Here is an 18,201-nt window from a genome sequence, read left to right as displayed (position 1 = left end):
TTCTTTTCTGACACAGCTATAATGAAAATTTTCTGTGGTGGAAGGAAAGTGGTGAAAAGCCATATATATGGTTTGATTTTGTGAGAATCATATTGAGAAATGTCAGAATCTCAGTAGTGTAAAAATAGATTGAATACATGACAACAAAAATGAATAAATTAATTATTTCCCACTGTGATTAACTTAAGTGTATTTACAGTAATTTACAATTTACAGGATATTTCTTAATGAGATAGTTTTAATTTAATAACTAGATGTTCCAACATCTTTAGTTTTATAGTCCTTCTCCATAACAATAGCACAGAAAATAATATTTTAATGGAATTATGATTGTGTAGCAGCGTCAAGCTTCTGCAAGTAAATGTAACAGATTCAGAGATAAAGACTGATGTTTTGATGTCACATTCAGAACATATTGCACCATCTTAGCCAATATGTATTTATGGCAAATGTGATTTTATAGAGTGGTATACCTATGTGGCAAATTAAATGAATATGTTTAAATAATGACGGGATTCTTAGACAAAAGCAGAATTATCTAGTGTGTCTTCTGTGCTGTTTTGTCTCCTGTCATTTTAGAAGATTTCAAATATTCATTCATGTCACTTTTCCATCATATGCGTTTTTTGCCATTTGTCCTTTTTTATTGAGTGTGATAATTAAATGAACCTCGTCAATTAAATATTTTCACCATATAACTTTCACACACTATTGCTACACTCTTGCATTTTTCTGTCTAGCAATGCAGAATAGGTTATGTTTCTTAAGTTTTTATTTATTATTATTTATAAAATTAATTTATAAATTATTTGTAAAGTATCTTTTAATCTATTTGTATAAAGTATAACACAAATACCATTATTTTCAGGTAACTTTAGAATGACTAGAATCTAGAATCAGAGTGACTGCAATATATTTTTTATCTACAGGACCCCGCTATGCTATACAAATAGGTGAAAAAATTATAGATTATAATGAAGAGTTCCGTCTTTTTCTATCAACAAGGAACCCAAATCCCTTAATTCCACCTGATGCTTCTTCTATTGTTACGGAAGTAAACTTCACCACAACAGGAAGTGGCTTAAGAGGTCAGGTAGGCATTTAGAATAAAAATAATACAGATATTTATAGACACATCCAGCCTTGAGTAGAAGCACCATGGTGCAGTTTGTGTTCATTTGTGTCAGTTTGTGTGTTAGTTTTTGTCATGGAGATATTTTATAGGACACAACTATAAATGGAAAAATCAATGCTGATACTAAATTAAAATTTTAGAAGATTGTTTTTATGCACTTTGGAACCACGTAGCAAGTCCAATAATGAAAATGGAAACTATCTCATTGACTTGAGTTACATGAGATTAATTGCTAAGCTCCTGTTCTCTGTTCAAACCCTCAGAAGTCTACTGTCAAAAGCAGACTATAAACTGGTATACAATTAATGCTATATGATTAATCCATGCATACTATTAAATATTAAAATATCTTCTACTACATTAATAATTTCCTTTCTTTTTAGCTTTTGGCTTTAACAATTCAGCATGAAAAGCCCGATTTGGAAGAGCAGAAGACGAAGCTGTTGCAACAAGAAGAAGATAAGAAGATACAACTAGCTAAGCTTGAGGAATCTCTTTTGGAGGTAAAATAAATTTACCTGCTGTATCTGTTAGATCGATAAGATAAATTTGATGTTTTTATGCGTTTCAATGTAAAAAGAAAGTACTGGAATAATGACCCCTCAGAATTTTTTATTTGAGAAATTAAAAGCATTATTTACTTGGGCATGTTGGTAAGAAAGAAATATAAATATGTACATCAGTCACTTTTCCTAGGTGGCTCCCTTAGTACCTGTACCAAGATGATCTTGTCCTACTCTTTTTCTACTAGATAACCTAGCGCATTCTTCTATTCTAACTGGTGAATCTCTGCATCCAAATATCCTGATGTGGTATCCTAGGAAGTAGTGGTTTGACTTTTCAAAACATGTCAGGATATACAACCTGTAAACCAGCTGTACAAAATTATACATCACATTTTGCTCAATACTGTTTTTGACTTAAAATATGGAAATACGGAATACAGTTTGCAGTCAGTTAAGCAGATCTGAACCTTTGATGCAGTGTCTACAGTGCATTGCTTTCTGATCACTTTTTTTTTTTTAACTATAAAGTAACTATTTTAATTTTAAAATATTAGGTGTGTGCTGTATTAAGGTGAGGAAAGCTCATGGCTCTTTTTTTTTTCCCTTGGCTGTCTTTACAAATCTTGCATACTAAGATGTTTTCATGGCCTTGTGAGTTAATACAGTTGCAGCTATATTTGTGAGTTTGTTGTTGTTTTTTTTAAGATAAAACTTTAAATTAACTGTCTACTGTGTATAAAACCCATTTAGTTTCCACTTTCAGATGAAGCCTGAGAGTAAAAACCAACAAGAAGCCAATTTTGTGTTGTTGTGTGACCATGAAATTGTATTGAAGCGTGTTTACTGAGAGCTAGTAAAGAAAAAAAAAAATATGAAAAAAAATAAGCAACCCTTAAATGCCAGGGAATCACTCATTTTCCCTCTTGTTATTAAAGGTAAAAGTGTTTGTACAGGAGGACTCAGGAACGAGGTGGGGCAATCAAAAGCATTTTGAAGGGATCTTTGATTACAGAACTGGGAATGTTGTAATCATGAATATTTATCTCTCAGTTGGAAATGAGGACTGAATTGTATGGGAATGTTGGATTGTACTGTTTTGAGGGAAAACAAATTTATGATTGATCATGTACAGCAAGTTATTGCAAGTAGCAAATTTTCAGGTTAAATTGGTAGTGGAATAGAAAAACAAAAACTGATTTGTATTTGCTGTTGGGATGTTAGTGCATAGGAATCTGATCATACAAATCGTTCTGAAAAGTGTAATGGCAGCTTGTTTCAGAATTTGGCAACCTGGATTTTGAGAGTTTGGTCCTGAGATCTATTTTCCAAGCCTTCATTAATACATCATCTGAGTTTTTGTAGTAAACCACCTGCTTCCTAGTGCTCTTGGTGCATTCAGTGATTCATACACATGCATGTCAGCTTCTAAAATACTTACTTCAGTGTTGTTTTTTTTTTTTAATGTAACATTAGGTGACTTTTTTTTTTTCACAGACACTTGCAACATCGCAAGGCAACATACTAGAAAATAAAGATCTGATTGAATCTTTGAATCAGACTAAAGCAAGTAGTGCTCTCATCCAAGAATCACTTGCTGAATCTCACAGACTTCAGATTTCCCTTGATCAGGTAGACAAAAAAAAAATAAAAAAAATAAAATCTTTTATTGCTGCTTTTTTCCTGCTGATAATACTTATCTTGTGTATGTAAATAGAGTATATGTCCATTTGCAGGAGAGTTAGATCAGTAACATACTGAATTCATCTTTTGAAGTAAGAGATACCTGCATAATGCAAGTACAGAAAGCATTTTCAATACTTAAATGTCTTTAATTTGCACTTGGTGAATGTTACACAATTTAAAGCCTGCCAGTTTGAGTTCAAGTTTTTTTTTGTTTGTTTTGTTTTTTCCCAAGGACCTATCGGCAGGTATTAGGTTTTGACTTTTTTTACTTTTATCATCAGCTATGGCAAACAATATGACTGACTTTCAAGGCTCAAATGGACATTCTTGTTTAATAAATTCCTTGCTAATGCAAAAAAATTAATTAATTGGTGGTGTTACTCATCTGGCATTGCTGGTTTTTGTAACACATTACAAATTTTTCTCTTTCGTCCCATTTGTTATGTTTTGAATTTGCTGCTGAGTTCTGGAAGTGCTTTGGGCTGGGAGGAGACCTCAGTGCCCTTAGAATTAATTTCCAAGATGTTCTTCATAACTTAAAAAAAAAATAAAAATAAAAAAAATTACCGAAGTGTTTTCTGCCAAGTTTAAAACCTAAAGATAGTGTTGAGGTCTTGAGTACACGGCCCTCAGCTGGAAAAGATTCTGTTTCCTCAAGTAGTAGTGGGAGTCATCTGAATTTTTAAACAGGGGTGAATAAATGTTTATGTAATATCCAGTAGATGGCAGCAATGTACTGTTTTCATTTATATCTATCTATCTATCTATCTATATGTATACACACCTTATATATTTGTTTGTTTGTTTTTATCCACAGGAGAGGGACGCCTATCTTCCTTTAGCTGAGAGTGCTAGCAAGATGTATTTTATTATCTCTGACTTGTCCAAAATTAATAATATGTACCGTTTTAGTTTGGCGGCCTTCCTACGGCTTTTCCAAAGGGCCCTGCAAAACGAACAGGTATTTTCTCTTCTTTTAAAGCTGTGAGTGCTGCAGATGAATTACTCTGCTTTGATCTTTAGAATTTTTTAGTTGCTCTAAACTTTTCTAGGGAATAACGTATAATAAGCAGTGATAATAACTGTGATGCTGAACTGTTGTGCTTTACATATTCAGAATATATACACATGGATATTTTTTTTCCATTTATATTACATATAAATTGTAAAATTGTTGAGCCATCTAAAACCAAAGTTGCTCTTATTTGTTATTTCAGGCTTGCTCTTTATCTAAGGTGAATGAATTAGGAAAAGCAAGTTTGACTATAACTTCAGCTCATTACTGCAGGCTTTATTTAAACAATCTCCAATTAATTCTACCAACAAGGGTTAGAATAAGGAAAGACCTATATTGCTACATGGTTCAGTTATTGGAAGGAAGATCAAAAAACTGTTTTTATACAGTCTATAAGCATGCACCTTTTAGGAAAATATCATTTTTACTTTTCTGTATTCTCATGACCATTACATTTTTCATACTGAAGTGCAGAATTATGGATTTATCCTTTGTCACCTCAGTCTTTAGACATAAAAACACACACTGACTAATGATGTGCATTCTTTTTATTGAACATCTCAAAAATTCATCTTTTTTTTCCTGTTTGTTTTCGCTTCAAAAATGAATTACATGCCTTTTATCATGTCACTTTGGATTGCCCTTTATTCTCATGTCCATGCTTACAACATTCCTTCAGCTCCAATCATTAGCAGAAACATCCTTCCAACTATGCAAACTTGCCTTCTATAAGGTTTTTTACCCATTCCTTCTTTTCCACAACATTAAATAACTAACCTCTTGTTCTTACTTTCACAACCTTTCATAATTTCTTCCTTCCTTCCTTTTATAACCTATTTAAAACTCAGCTTCTGTCTTTGCCACTAAAGTCCTCCTTTACTTTCTTCCTTTTTATTCCTCCTCTGTCCACTTCTGCATTTTTCCTACGCTGTCTTTTAGACTTAGGGAATGGGTTAATGAAATCAGCTTGTGAATCCACATTACTCTCCTTTATAATCTCCATAAAGGTAGAAAGGAATTTGCTTCTGATAAACGTCACAGTACCTGGAACCCCCCTTGTAAACCTCCTTTTATATCTTCACCCCCTTTTATTCCCTCCTGTTTGTATTCCTCCTCTCCCTCATCCCCCCTTTATTTCCCCTGGTGAAATTTGCTTGGTAATAGAAGATTTTTTTACTTCCACATGAATTTTAGAAATCCAAACTTTATTTTTAGGATTCAAGTAATACGGAAGAAAGAATCAAGCTGCTTATTGATGCATTGAAACATACAGTGTATGAATATGTTTGTCGTTGTTTGTTTAAGGTAAGATTGTACTTCTATGTCTTTTATATAGTGCACTGGATTTGGAAGTATTCTTTCAGCAACGAACATTGATCTAGTTCAGATTAGCAGTATTGTGTCGGTATATTTGCAATACATATAAAAAACTTGCAATATTTAACTTAAAAAATTGAGGACAGAAATTTAGACTATGGCAATATTAAGATTGCTTATGCACATTTTTTCCACAGAGCAATGTTCTAGTGGGCAAGGCTATTCTCAGTGTAGTCATATTTCTGCTTTACCTCCGGCTTCTCATCTCTCTATCATTCTGTCTACATAGCCAGTTTCCAAAAGTATGAATGTGTGACTTAGCTATCATGGTAAGGTTGTGTATGATCATTACTACATTTTTTAAAAGGAAACAACAAAGAAAACAACAAACCCAAATCATTATAATATTTTCTTTCCTCTTTTCACCTCTGGCCCCAAATCTCTACTGTATAGCTTCTTTGTTTCTCCATTTTTCTCCTGTTCTTCCATACAACGTTCTTAATGTATTTTCGTTCTTAATGTATTTCTTGTTTGTTCTGCATCTCTGTCAGATGGCTTTTCTCTTATTGCTTTCTTGGTGAAAACCTAGGATAGATAGGCCCTTCACTTCCACTTTTCATTTTCACTTTCACCTGGAGCATTCATAACAGGAGGTCTCATAGTACTAGGGTGAAGATGACATAGTAGTTCTGCATAGACCATTTGAGCAGTAGTAGAAATGATGCAAGTCTGAAGTTTGGTAGGTGAAAATGGATAGATCTTGGAAGATTTTACCCCCTCCAGATCTAGCAACGGTTCATTGAGAATGCAGAAATAGCAACATTTCTAAGGGTTTTGATTTATCAAAGTTCAGCTGGACTCTTACGTAATATTCTCATAATAATTTAATGTCTGTGTTTGAAGTGGTGACTCTGTGAAGTCTTCCAGTGAGTAATCACATCTTTTGAATGTTGGAAAGCAAGCTATTTTTATATGTCAGAAAAGATGAAAGATTTCAAAAACAAGGTGCAAACAGGAGATTTCTAGTAGGAAAGATTTTCACCATGAATGATCAGGCTAAGGTTTAGAAGATACTGGAAATGTAAGAGTTACAATGCAGCTTCAGACTAATGATGCATCTTGCTTAGTATCTGATACTGGATTTAGAGAACTAATAAGCTCCTCATGCCATCGGCAATCTACTACTAATTCAGCCTTTTATTCACATTTTTAAAGACTACTGTGGCACTGAGGCTGTAGTAGAGTCTTCATATATTGTATAGCTGATAAAATTTTTACATCTATAGCTGAGGTGATGTATCAGGCTTGTAAAAAGGAATCTGGATGAGAAAACAATAATAATGAAAAGAGAACAAAAATAGTTTGGCCCTCTCGTGTAATTTTGAACCTAAAAGTGTAACATTAAAATGAGGAAGACAATATCAGTCAAGTATTTCATCTTATACTTCATAACATGTACGTACTGTTTCCTAGATTATGCTTTCTCAGATTTGGTCCTGTCTCTTCTGATGTCTCATGCAATTCATTTTTCAGTAGTAGTCTTGGGAACCTAATATTCTTCAGAGGTGTACATCTCATCGTCATTAAACTATTCTATGATATTTAAATAAGAAATCATTTTAGATCTTTGCCTTAAGTTTAACTTATTTAAATAAATAATTTTACATTCATCAGTGTGTTCATAGATAATATACACAATAAGATACACAAAAAAAGAATGCAGTTCTCAGAATCACAGAATGGTTTAGCTTGCAAGAACCCTGCAAGAAACCCCTACTCAAGCAGAGCAGGTTGCCCAGGACCATGTCCACGTGACTTTTTAAGATCTCCAAGGAGGGAGACACCTTGGGATGGATCCCCTGATTATTGTGGTGACCATCAGCCCAACTCTTCACTTTATCAACATCTTTCTTGTACTGGGGGACTAAAACTGAATTGCGGTATAGTACAGATGGGGTCTAACAACTGCTGAGTGAAGGGTGGATAATCAATTCCATTACTCTGCCAACTATGCCCTTGTTAAAATAACCAGGGTTTTGTTGGTTATCTTTGATGCTAGAGCATTGTGTTGGCTGATGTCCAGCTTCCTGTCTCCCAAGACCCCCCTGAGTCCTTTGCAATCCACTGCCTGTATCATTACAAGGGATTCTTCCTTCTCAGGGACAGGACTTCACACTTGTTGAATTTTGCAAAGTTCCCATCAGCCATTTCCTCCAGCCTGTCCAGCTCTCTTTGAATGGCAGCCCTGCCTTAAATGTACTCACTGGTCCCGCCCAGTTTGATGTAATTTACAAACGTGTGGTGAGATGTTATAGACTGCAGACACTGGATCATTTGCTGACATCAGTATCATAATTTCTTTCATCTGAAATACATGGTATTATTTCTTCCCCGAATATAATATGATGAAGTGGTCTGATCCTTCATCTAAACTTACATGCTGGAATGTGACATAGCTTATCCTTACACATTGGTTTCTTCAGTTGTGGGGAGGTATCATAGTGGATTTTCTGTTCAATTCATGTATTCAGGCATCTTTTTTTCAAAACCAGTGTGCAGGACTGGTGAATGTTTGAGGTGCTCTCTGATATGCAGACAAGACATGATTAGTATGCACCTCTGGGTCCAGGATAGCAGTGTTTCTTGTGTGCCTAGATCCCTTATGGGGTCTGAATTCAGGTGTCCACCAGGTGGCAGAGCCATCACAACATGTGGATGTCCATTCCTGTTCAGGAATCTATGAGATTTGGTTTTACAGCTTTAACAGCAAAAGATTCCTGAGTTGTTGAGTATACACTATTACCATTCTGTTTTAAGGATTACATGGAGAAAGTAAGAGGATTCCCATGTCGATGCCCTTGTGCTAAGGACAATCAAGATGTCATTTTGAGGTACACATAAGGCATGGTATGTGGGAAACCACACTGTGGAATATTCAGACAGCATTGTTCAGAAGTCAAGAACAGAATTAATTTCAACAGGAGTGCAGGGGTGTTGTGTTTATCAGTTGAGACTGCTAAGTTCTGCAGCTTAATACAATGCTATGCGTTGTTTTCTGTTTCCTTCCCTTGTTCTTCCCTGTCACCTCTGCTTTGTATTTTTAATTACCCTTCACCTTATTAAAATTAAAAGAGGTATCAGCTTCAATATGCTTTATGCTAACTTACATTCTAATGAAAGAAAATATGTATATCTTCTACTGACTGGTAAAATACATCTTCCAGGTTACAGGACAGTCCTTGGAAATTCAAGGCCTCAATCTAGGTTTCTGGGTGCTCCTGATTTTAAAGAGTATTCACTTACAGTGTTTCACTAGGATTTTAGTTTTTCCAAATTTCTGTCTTCTCTGGCATTTTTGAAGCGTTTCCTGTCTATGGTTTCAAAAATAATGGATTCTGTTTAGTATGATTGCCTTGTTACAAATACCTGTTTCTTCTTCCCTTGTATTTTAGATGTAGTTTGATACAGGTTTCAGGTCAATGTTTGTCTCTATGTTGTGGAAGTAATTAGCAATTTGGAATTAAGATGTGTAATTAAGTCTCTGCTATAGAATTAGAGGTGTTTTATTATTAAAATTTTCTTACTTTATGCATAAGAAAGCATAAAGGTGATGTCTGATGAACATACAAATGCAATTTTTTCTGCTTTTGTTTCAGGCTGATCAACTAATGTTTGCTCTGCATTTTGTACGAGGAATGCACCCTGAATTATTTCAAGAGAATGTAAGTGCTAGAGAAGAAAATCCCCCAGTTCCCTCAGCTGCTCCTCATAAGACCTGCATGTTTGTCTCCTTGGGTGTTAGATTAATGGTGATGGCTGATTAGCACAAGTCAAGATTTAATTATCCAAAATACCTACATGGAAAGGAGATACAGAGCCTACAGGACATCCATGGCTTTTTATAGTAGAAGCTGAAGGCCAGAAGGAGTACAAAATGTCAGTAGATACCAACTTGCTAGAGAGTCAACTGAGTAAAGGGAAGAATGTAAACACCTGATAATACGTTTGAAGCAAGTAATGGAACTTTGTTATATGAAGTATGTGGATGTAATTAGCAAGGTTGAAACTTTTTGATGTTGTGAATGCAGTACAATTTTATTGAAGATGTATGGATTGACCAAGTGAAATCCCATAGTCTGTGGGATTCATTTCTTCAGTGAAGCTGCCTGATAAAAGTAACTTGAATTTATCTTTCTGCTGGTAATTGGGATTACTCTTTGTTATTAGGACTTCCCTAATTCATATATATTATTTGTTTTCAGCTTCTGAAAATACTGTTTTATTTTCCTAATCCTTGACTTCATAAACTCACAAAGGCAGCAATTTGCAGATAGTTTTCTGACTAAACTGTCTGCCTAAGCTTGTCTGCCTAGGCTTCTTTAGTGTTGTAGGTACTGATTTCTTTGTTGATTGTTGTTGTTGAGCATGTATTTCCATCAGCTGTTAGAGTTCTTGACCCACTTGATATAGGTTACATGTAATGCATGTTCCTGAGTACTCAAGTATCCAAGTATCTCAGTACTCAAGAGTCAAAACAGGCAAATAATATCAATAATCCTCTTACTTCACTGAAGGATAGAAATTATTTTCATTAAAATTGCTAAGAAAAGAGTGCTTGTGCATGATATTTATTGAGGAAAATTAAGGTGAAGTGGTTATTCTTCCAAGATATTTCTTTGAAAGCTTTTAATGCGCTAAGAATATAAGTTACTTAATTGTGCTACTAGAGAATTCAGTATTCCAAGTCCCTCCCAAAAGAATTTGACCTATTGTGCTTATGAATTTTTTGGTAGTGATGAAAATTCTTCTAGCACAATGTTTGGTAAGAGATAAAGCATTCTAATGTTAAGACACTGTCTTTCTGAATTAATGTGTATAGATTTTTCTGAGGTAGTTCTACATGGCTGCACATACTTTTCTATATAAAGATATTACACAATTTCTGGCCTTAAAACAAGGGGGCTTCATGTATTTTTCTGTATATGAGTGTTTATTAATGGGAGAGGATCATCACTTAAAATTGAAAGAAAGTTAATTCAGGACTCAACTAGATCTTTGGTTGCCTAAAGCTTATATCAGAGTAGTTTAAATTGATTGGCTTTTTTATTTGGAATGTTACAATGGTCTTTAACAATAAAACATAAAGTTTTATTTTATCATAGATTTATAGATACTGATAATGGGAATTTTCTATGCTCTGGAGGTTTATTAGTATATTTCTTACCACATATAGGGTTATATGTAGTATGTTTTTAAATACTTATCTAATTTGTTTAAAAATGATTAAAAGCTCTCTTCCTGGATAGAAATACCAAGTCTAAAAGATTTAATCAAATATAGCCTCACCTGACATTACCCCTTTCTTAATGCAAACAAAGGGTTCATAATACCAATCTATTTTACTAAGTACTTCTTTCGTTCTAATAACTGCATTGTTTGGTTGCTGTAACGTGAAACAATACTGAAACATGATAACTGGTCAGGCAGTATGTGTGTCCTTGTCAGCCAGGCATGTTACTCCTTGAAAGTCCGTATATGGATGATCTGGGTGGAAGCTGTGGGTCTTGGAAACAATAAGGTTTCTCCCTTGGTTTATTTGCTTGGAAAGCACTGCAGTCCCTTAGCTTGGATTCTGCATAAGGGACATACTGTTAGTATTATGTGGAGTTTAAAAAAATGTTGTATAACTCTTGCAGAATCTAGGTTTTAATTGTTTATCCTCTGAATTATTTCTGCTTTGCCTACATGCTACTACTTATTAATTTTTTATTCTTAAAGGTATCTGGTCATTTATCTGAGTTGTTCATTTATTCCCCCTAGGAATGGGAGACTTTTACAGGTGTGATCATTGGAGATACCGTAAGAAAATCAGTAAGCGACTTTTATTTGTGTATTTCGAAAAATGTGACATCTAACTAAATCCTGAGAAGTTAAGATTATGTGCTGTCTACATCGTTTTATTAATTGTATTAATACTGGAAAGGAACAGATAACCTTTCACATAGTAATACTATAAACCTTTTTGAATATGCCAACTTGTTTTCTATGCATATCTTTTTTTGTCTTTGCTGCCTTTTTTCTTTTTATTACTGTTAGCACGATTGCTATTCATTTTATTCAACAGTATATTTAAAAGGTTTTAACCCCTCTTTTGTAACTAAAATAAGTGTGCTTCTTAATCCCTCTTTTCTGCAGTGGCATACGTGAGTTGTAGTATTAGCATGGGTTGATGCAATTGTCAACACACTTTACTACATTCAATAAACCTTTTTCCAGAGCCTCAGTTCCCCATCTGGAGATGTACTTAACTACACCTAGTAGTTAAGCTAGAAGTATCTGTTGCTTGCCTGATTAATTATGCTGCAGTTACTAAGTGTCCTTCAATTCTACAGAATCTGTATATTTTCAAAATAACCTTCCAGTAGAAAAGGGTAGAGAAAAGAAAAAGCTAAGCATTTCCTACTCTTAGCCATTATAGACATTCTTTGAACCAGATATTTTGGCAGTTTTTGAAAGGGGTGTTAGGTAACCTGAATTTGGACTTTGCCTCTTCTGTTGCTAATCTCTTTTCTTTTGCTCAGGATCAGGCTAGCTTATTTCCATCAGTCTTGGCTGCAGTTTTCTTTACTCCCAATTACTTTTAAACTTTAATCTTGATTACATATCTGTATCTTAACTATGCAACCAGTTCTTAATATGAATTGTTCCATAGCTTTCATCATCCTTGTCAGCTTTTATGCATCTTTTCTAGTTCTGATGTATACTTTTGGAGATCTGTGGGATCAGATGACAGGGTACAATAGTGACTCATATGGTGGCATTGTCCTTCAGTGAATGCAGGGCCTCCTGATGAGAGAGATTCCGCTGCAGTTTAGACTATATTGTTGTTCATCCTTAGAATTTCCTCCATCCCCAGCAACTAAGAAATAGAAACATAAAGCTGTGGCCAAACTTTACTAGTGCAGGGTTGTCCAGAATGGTACTTTGCATGGTGAATTACCCCAGAATTGCCCTTTGTGTGAAGAGACATCTTTTTCATGACTGTGAATAAATGTAATTGAGTTATTTTTTGAAGTCAGTTGATTGGAGTGCATATGCAAATAGTCAGTCATTTGGGTCACTTGTCTTTATACAAAGGAAAACTACTTAGAGTTTAGCAGGACTTACAGATACACTAAATAATGATATTTTCAGGCTCAAGCAGTTAAGCAAAACTTGATGTGAACAGTGTATCTCTAAATTGGTAGCTTTTGTTTCCATATGCCATTTATGATTTTAGCAACAGTCCATGGAAAGACTCCTGTTATGAGCAATATTTTTTATTAAAAGTGTGGGTTTAGCAGTCTTGCTACTGAATATAGTGTTTCACAAAAAAAAAGTGTAACTTATGTGTCCAATGTAACTTGTCTCAATAAGGATTCACAAAGAAGTGCTCGTGACCAGATTCCTTCTTGGATAGAACAGGAGCGAGCCTGGGCAGTAGCATCTTTAAAGGTATATATCACATGGCAGTTTGAATTTACTTTAAAATGTCTTCGGCTTTAGCAAATGTAATTTGGACTTGAGTACTCATGTATGCATTTGTCAAATTGAAGCATTTTTTAATATTACATTATTACATCTTACAGAAACTGTGATATATTATATGCCCCTTTGGAAAAAAAAATCTAAAAATCTTGTTATTTCACCTGTTCTGAAATCTTTTGTGTGCATCTCTACCCAATTTAACAACAAAGTGCATGTGAGTGAACATATCATCTTAGATTAGAAAATATTTTAAGCCTACCCAAAATATTACAATGTGTATAAATATAAAAATATGCAAAGGAAAAATTGCAAAGAATACTGAAGTTACAGGTTTCTCTTGTATAATGTCTTTTCAGAAACCACTTTATATTGTATTAAAATCCATAGGTCTTTAATTAGGAAACTAGTTTTCTACTTACCAAACTTTCATGCAAACACTTAGAGGTATTTCAGTGTTTGCAATTGCTCAGCTCAAGTAATTTCTTATTAAAACAACACAACACTTTCTTGGCTTTGATTCATCCTGCAATGGTCAATATTGAAATCCCTTCATCTAAGGACAACTAAATGAAAATATTAGTCCCTGAAATTCTGTTCTAGCTTATTCTCTTCCTCTGTGTACCTCAGCAGCAAGTCAAACGTGAGCAGTCTTCGGCAAGAACCCTTGTTGCTAAATCTACAGACAATTATTTTTCAGTTCTGTTCACCAGACAAAAACAATTACAATAACGGTATGGCAAGCATGATTGGTGCTCACTGTTTTTTTTAAACCCTAACTAGGTCAATCAATAGCATGCAGTAATAGAAAAAAGAATCACATTATGATGAAAGGAAGGAATAAAATTAGGTAGGGCCCAAAGTTTGAAATTGAGCCTAGAAGTTTAAAAACTAAAATACAGAGCAATTACAGACTTAGCATTTGCAGAAACTAGGTAAACAAATGGTTAATTTTAAGTTCTAAGCTTTTGATTTTGAACTGCAAGATTAAAATTGAATGGACTTATACGATATGCACAATTACTTTAGGATCATAGCGGTATTTGTGACTGACTTAGAATATACGATGTCTAAATGACTATTTATTGTTAAATATGCATTACTTGTTTTGTAGATATCTCTCCCAGGTCTCTATCAGACACTTTGCCTTGAAGATGAAGGTCTGTGGCATACTTTTTCTCAGAGCTCTGTTTGTGAGCAAGAATTTCCATCTGCTATTGTAAAAAGAATCTCTTTGTTTCAGCAGGTAATATTCCATATTAAATAATTAAAAATGAATTGTGATTTCAGCACTGAAATAAGTTTTACATCTTAGAAATGTAGGCTTCAGACCTGGTTGAATTATAAGCAGTGACAATGTCTATGCTGTTTTATAGCTCAACTAGTTTATTTAATCTAAGATTATTTTTTTTTCTGTAATATATATTTAGTTCTCTCATATCTAAGTCTTTTTTTTGTGTTAGTGTATTGGCTGCAACGGAGCATACCCTGCAATGTAACAAGATCTTTGTTAATACTCACAGAATTGATTTCATGAATAGGTATTGAAAATATTTCATGGTTGCTTTGTTACTGCAAAATTTCTCAGCTTGTTGAGCATCATTAATTTAGATCATTGTTAAATGCAAACTCAGATACCTGACTGAAAACCATAAAATGCTGTAGCAGACACTGCTTATTAGAGAAGTAGTCTTGAAGTACTTCTCTACCTTGATTTAAAAAACTCACCAAGAATGTTGGAGAGACAGGTTCCTTACTCCCCTGTAGGATCCTTCTTCCCAGGAAAAGAAAAAAAGAGTTTTTTTTTTTTTTTTAAATTCAAAAGTAAGTAATTTTCTTACTGTCATTTTTCAATTGAAGAAACTCCATATAGAATGAGGGCTATGGGGGGATAAGACAATGCATTTTCACATTGACTAGCTATCAAAAGCCCTCTATTTAGCCATTTTTGTGGAGGAAAAGAGAAATTTCTAAAGTACTGTACACAGAATGTAGGAAGAATAATTTTGCAAAGGAGTTTGTCTGAACCATGATTGATTTGATGAATTGCAGAACAGTTATCCTTGTTTGTGCAATGTACTGTCATTGAATTTCTACATACAGGAAAATAAATCTGGAACGATCAACATATTATATATCTAGTTCCTTGCATAGGATGCATTAAGAATGTTTGTCATGATGAAGGCTACTGAAACTACCTAGTACAAATTTATGTGCAACTCATAAGTAATTTTCTTTCAAACTGTATGTTAAACACTTAGCATAGTTTCAAGCTTAAAAAGTAGTGCTTTCCTAAAAAAATAACAAAGTTTATGTTTTCCTTCAAACAAGAGATATTCCAAATTATGAAACTGGAATATGATGGCACATTCAGAATTGTGGTTTAGCGTACAGGTCTGTGGATAAGTAAAGGGGTGGGAGAAGGGGTGGTGATTTTAACAAATCATTTCCACTGAAGCTGCCTGCTCAGCTGCCTGCAGTTGGCTTTACTGAACATTTGATGGAAGTTGCTGAGAAAGAGGTAGCTAGTGGGGAAACTGCTTATTTAATTTTATCCAAATTCTTTAGCTGTTCATGTTTTGTATCCTTTTGAAGAACATAAGAAAAACATTGAACCCTTTTGTTCTTTTTGAACCCAATGTTCTTTTGAAGAACTTTGAACCTCCTTTTGGCAGGGGGTTGGACCCGAGGTCCCTTGAGGTCCCTTCCAACCCCTACAATTCTGTGATTCTGTGATAAGCATCAGCATAACTAGGAGGTTTGCAAGTCTGAGTATCTCAGTAAGTTAAAAGAAATGTAAAGCTCTATAGTTGCTCTTAAACAAAAGAAATTATTTCAAAATTGATTATTTTACTGTATTACAGCACTTAAATCAGAAACATTGATGTTCCGTTTAAGGATTTACAGCCTAAATATATGTATAAAATTATAGTTTAGAAGAGTTGTATGAAGTCAAGTTTGCTTTTTGTTGTTCCTGCTACCCACATGGTGTAAACCTTTATTCTGAAACATGATATAAAAAGTTCCAGCTGACAAATAGGCATTTTATGTAGAACTATACTCCAGTTCTGTTCAAAAGACAAACTGCTTACAAAGGATGATTGTATTAGGTTATTTTGGAAAGGAACGATTGAATAGCTGTATATACTTAGAGAAAATAACTTAGTTCTAGAATGCAGTTAAAAAATGTTTTCTTTAAAGAGTCTTGCTTTTTTAGTTGTTAGAGGGTATTTTTATAAATGAATTTATCCTGAATATATTTTATTTTAAGGTACTTGTGGTCCAGGCTGTTAGACCAGACAGACTGCAGAGTGCTATGGCTCTTTTTGCATGTAAAGCCCTAGGTAAGTTCATTTTTCACCAGGGTGAAAACAGCAATTAAATCTTGTGTGTTTTTTTTTGGTCATATGTTTTATTTTATAGTTCTTACAGGAGTTTTATAGTTTAAAAATAGGTTGTAAATGGAATTTCTGATTTTGTTTTTGTAAAGTGTTGTTGCAAAGTACTTCTAAAATTGTTTGGTTTTAGCTGTATTGTGATTTTAAGAATCTGTCAAATTATTTTATTTTTGAACACTATGCTTTATCTAAATATTGTGTTCAACTTTCTAACCAAACTTTTTATGGAAGAATACTTAGACTATTTATTTTCATAAGTGGTGTGTCTCAAAAGTGCTACAACACATTTGGCTAAGCAGTTACTCATTTACAAGGCACCTCTTTTAAATTATCACAGTTTCCATAAATGTGTTACTACAATAACATAAGTTGCAGGTGTGCACAGATTCCAGTCCATTGCCCAATCATGGCTTTTTATGCTATTCCTCAGTTAATGCAAGGCCAAGTTTTAGTCTCCAGTTAACATAAAATTATGTAAGATATGAAAACTAAGCAATGAAGCTTTTCAGGAATCTGGGTGCATCTACTTGCACTGCTAAAAATAGTAGTAGTGTCATCAACCTCTGGTTTATTTTGGCTGTATTGTATTATGTGCATCTGTTTATAGAAGCTAATATATAATATATATATAATATAATATATATATAATAGAATAAGAACTAAAGAATGATTGAACAAGTGAAGAAGAGTGGTTGGTCTAGCGTCTTACCTTGGCAATGACAAAAGATATCAACAAAAAAAAATGTCAAGGAAAGAGTATTAGAACATCACACACCTGTAGTGAAACCTTTTGAAGTGACAATTGTTTTCTGAAAATGCATCCATATTTCTAAACTCTTTAAAGAATGACTTCAGCAACATCAGTATGTTTTGGAGTGATTTTTTTCGCCTTGCAAGTAATATAATTCCTCACTATAAAACTTGTAGGTGTGCTTGTATTTTGAAGGTTTCAGATTTTAATCACTCAGATCCTAATAACTGAATTGAGTATGTATACATGTATATTACTGTTTAACCATACTGAAGTAATAGGTTATTACTGGAATTTTAGAACCGAAATCCTGGCCTGTGGATTCATGGCATGCTATAATAATGTCTACATATGTGTCATACTGCAGTGTAATTTTTTGATAGTCATTTAATATGCTTATTTTTATACCAAAAGGGGCTTTTTTATGAATTGTAAATCAAATTAAAAAGAAAGCAGGAACAGATCAGTCGTTAAGCTTTGAAGAAATCTGACTTAATTCCAGCAATATGCTAGCTGATTTTATTTGAATAATAGAAAAAGTCTTTTGAAGACCACTCCATCCTGTGTAGTCACATTATTTTCATAATATTTCTAATTACAGGAATAAAAGAATTATCTCCATCACCTCTGAATCTGAAACGTCTGTATAAAGAGACTCTAGAAATTGAGCCCATATTGATAATTATTTCTCCTGGTGCTGATCCTTCTCAAGAGCTGCAAGAACTTGCCATTGTTGAAAGAGATACTGAATGCTACCATCAGGTCAGTCTTAGATGAGAGTAAATGAGAGTAATGATTAAAAAACACAATGTGTAGTGTAAAATTTTACAGTAGTAATATCTGTTTTTTTTTTTTTTTTTTTTTTTTTTTTA

General features: G+C 33.8%; 1 protein-coding gene across 4 annotated transcripts in view; it reads left to right on the top strand.

The window, feature by feature from the left end:
• The window catches only part of DYNC2H1 (dynein cytoplasmic 2 heavy chain 1), a 169,427-nt gene that overhangs the window by 68,967 nt on the left and 82,259 nt on the right, over positions 1-18,201 (top strand). For all 4 annotated transcript variants that reach the window (XM_035327873.1, XM_035327865.1, XM_035327882.1 and 1 more), the window contains exons 66-76: positions 930-1,093; positions 1,519-1,638; positions 3,136-3,270; positions 4,142-4,285; positions 5,555-5,644; positions 9,313-9,378; positions 11,477-11,527; positions 13,073-13,150; positions 14,295-14,426; positions 16,452-16,524; positions 17,931-18,091. In XM_035327873.1, the coding sequence (XP_035183764.1) occupies positions 930-1,093; positions 1,519-1,638; positions 3,136-3,270; positions 4,142-4,285; positions 5,555-5,644; positions 9,313-9,378; positions 11,477-11,527; positions 13,073-13,150; positions 14,295-14,426; positions 16,452-16,524; positions 17,931-18,091 (1,214 nt within the window). The remainder of the gene's footprint in view (positions 1-929; positions 1,094-1,518; positions 1,639-3,135; positions 3,271-4,141; positions 4,286-5,554; positions 5,645-9,312; positions 9,379-11,476; positions 11,528-13,072; positions 13,151-14,294; positions 14,427-16,451; positions 16,525-17,930; positions 18,092-18,201) is intronic.

The sequence above is a fragment of the Oxyura jamaicensis genome, chromosome 1 (genome assembly GCF_011077185.1).
Source record: "Oxyura jamaicensis isolate SHBP4307 breed ruddy duck chromosome 1, BPBGC_Ojam_1.0, whole genome shotgun sequence".
Lineage (NCBI taxonomy): Eukaryota > Metazoa > Chordata > Aves > Anseriformes > Anatidae > Oxyura > Oxyura jamaicensis.
The sequence above is the reverse complement of the archived record's forward strand: the minus strand, read 5'-3'. Positions and strand labels throughout refer to the sequence as shown.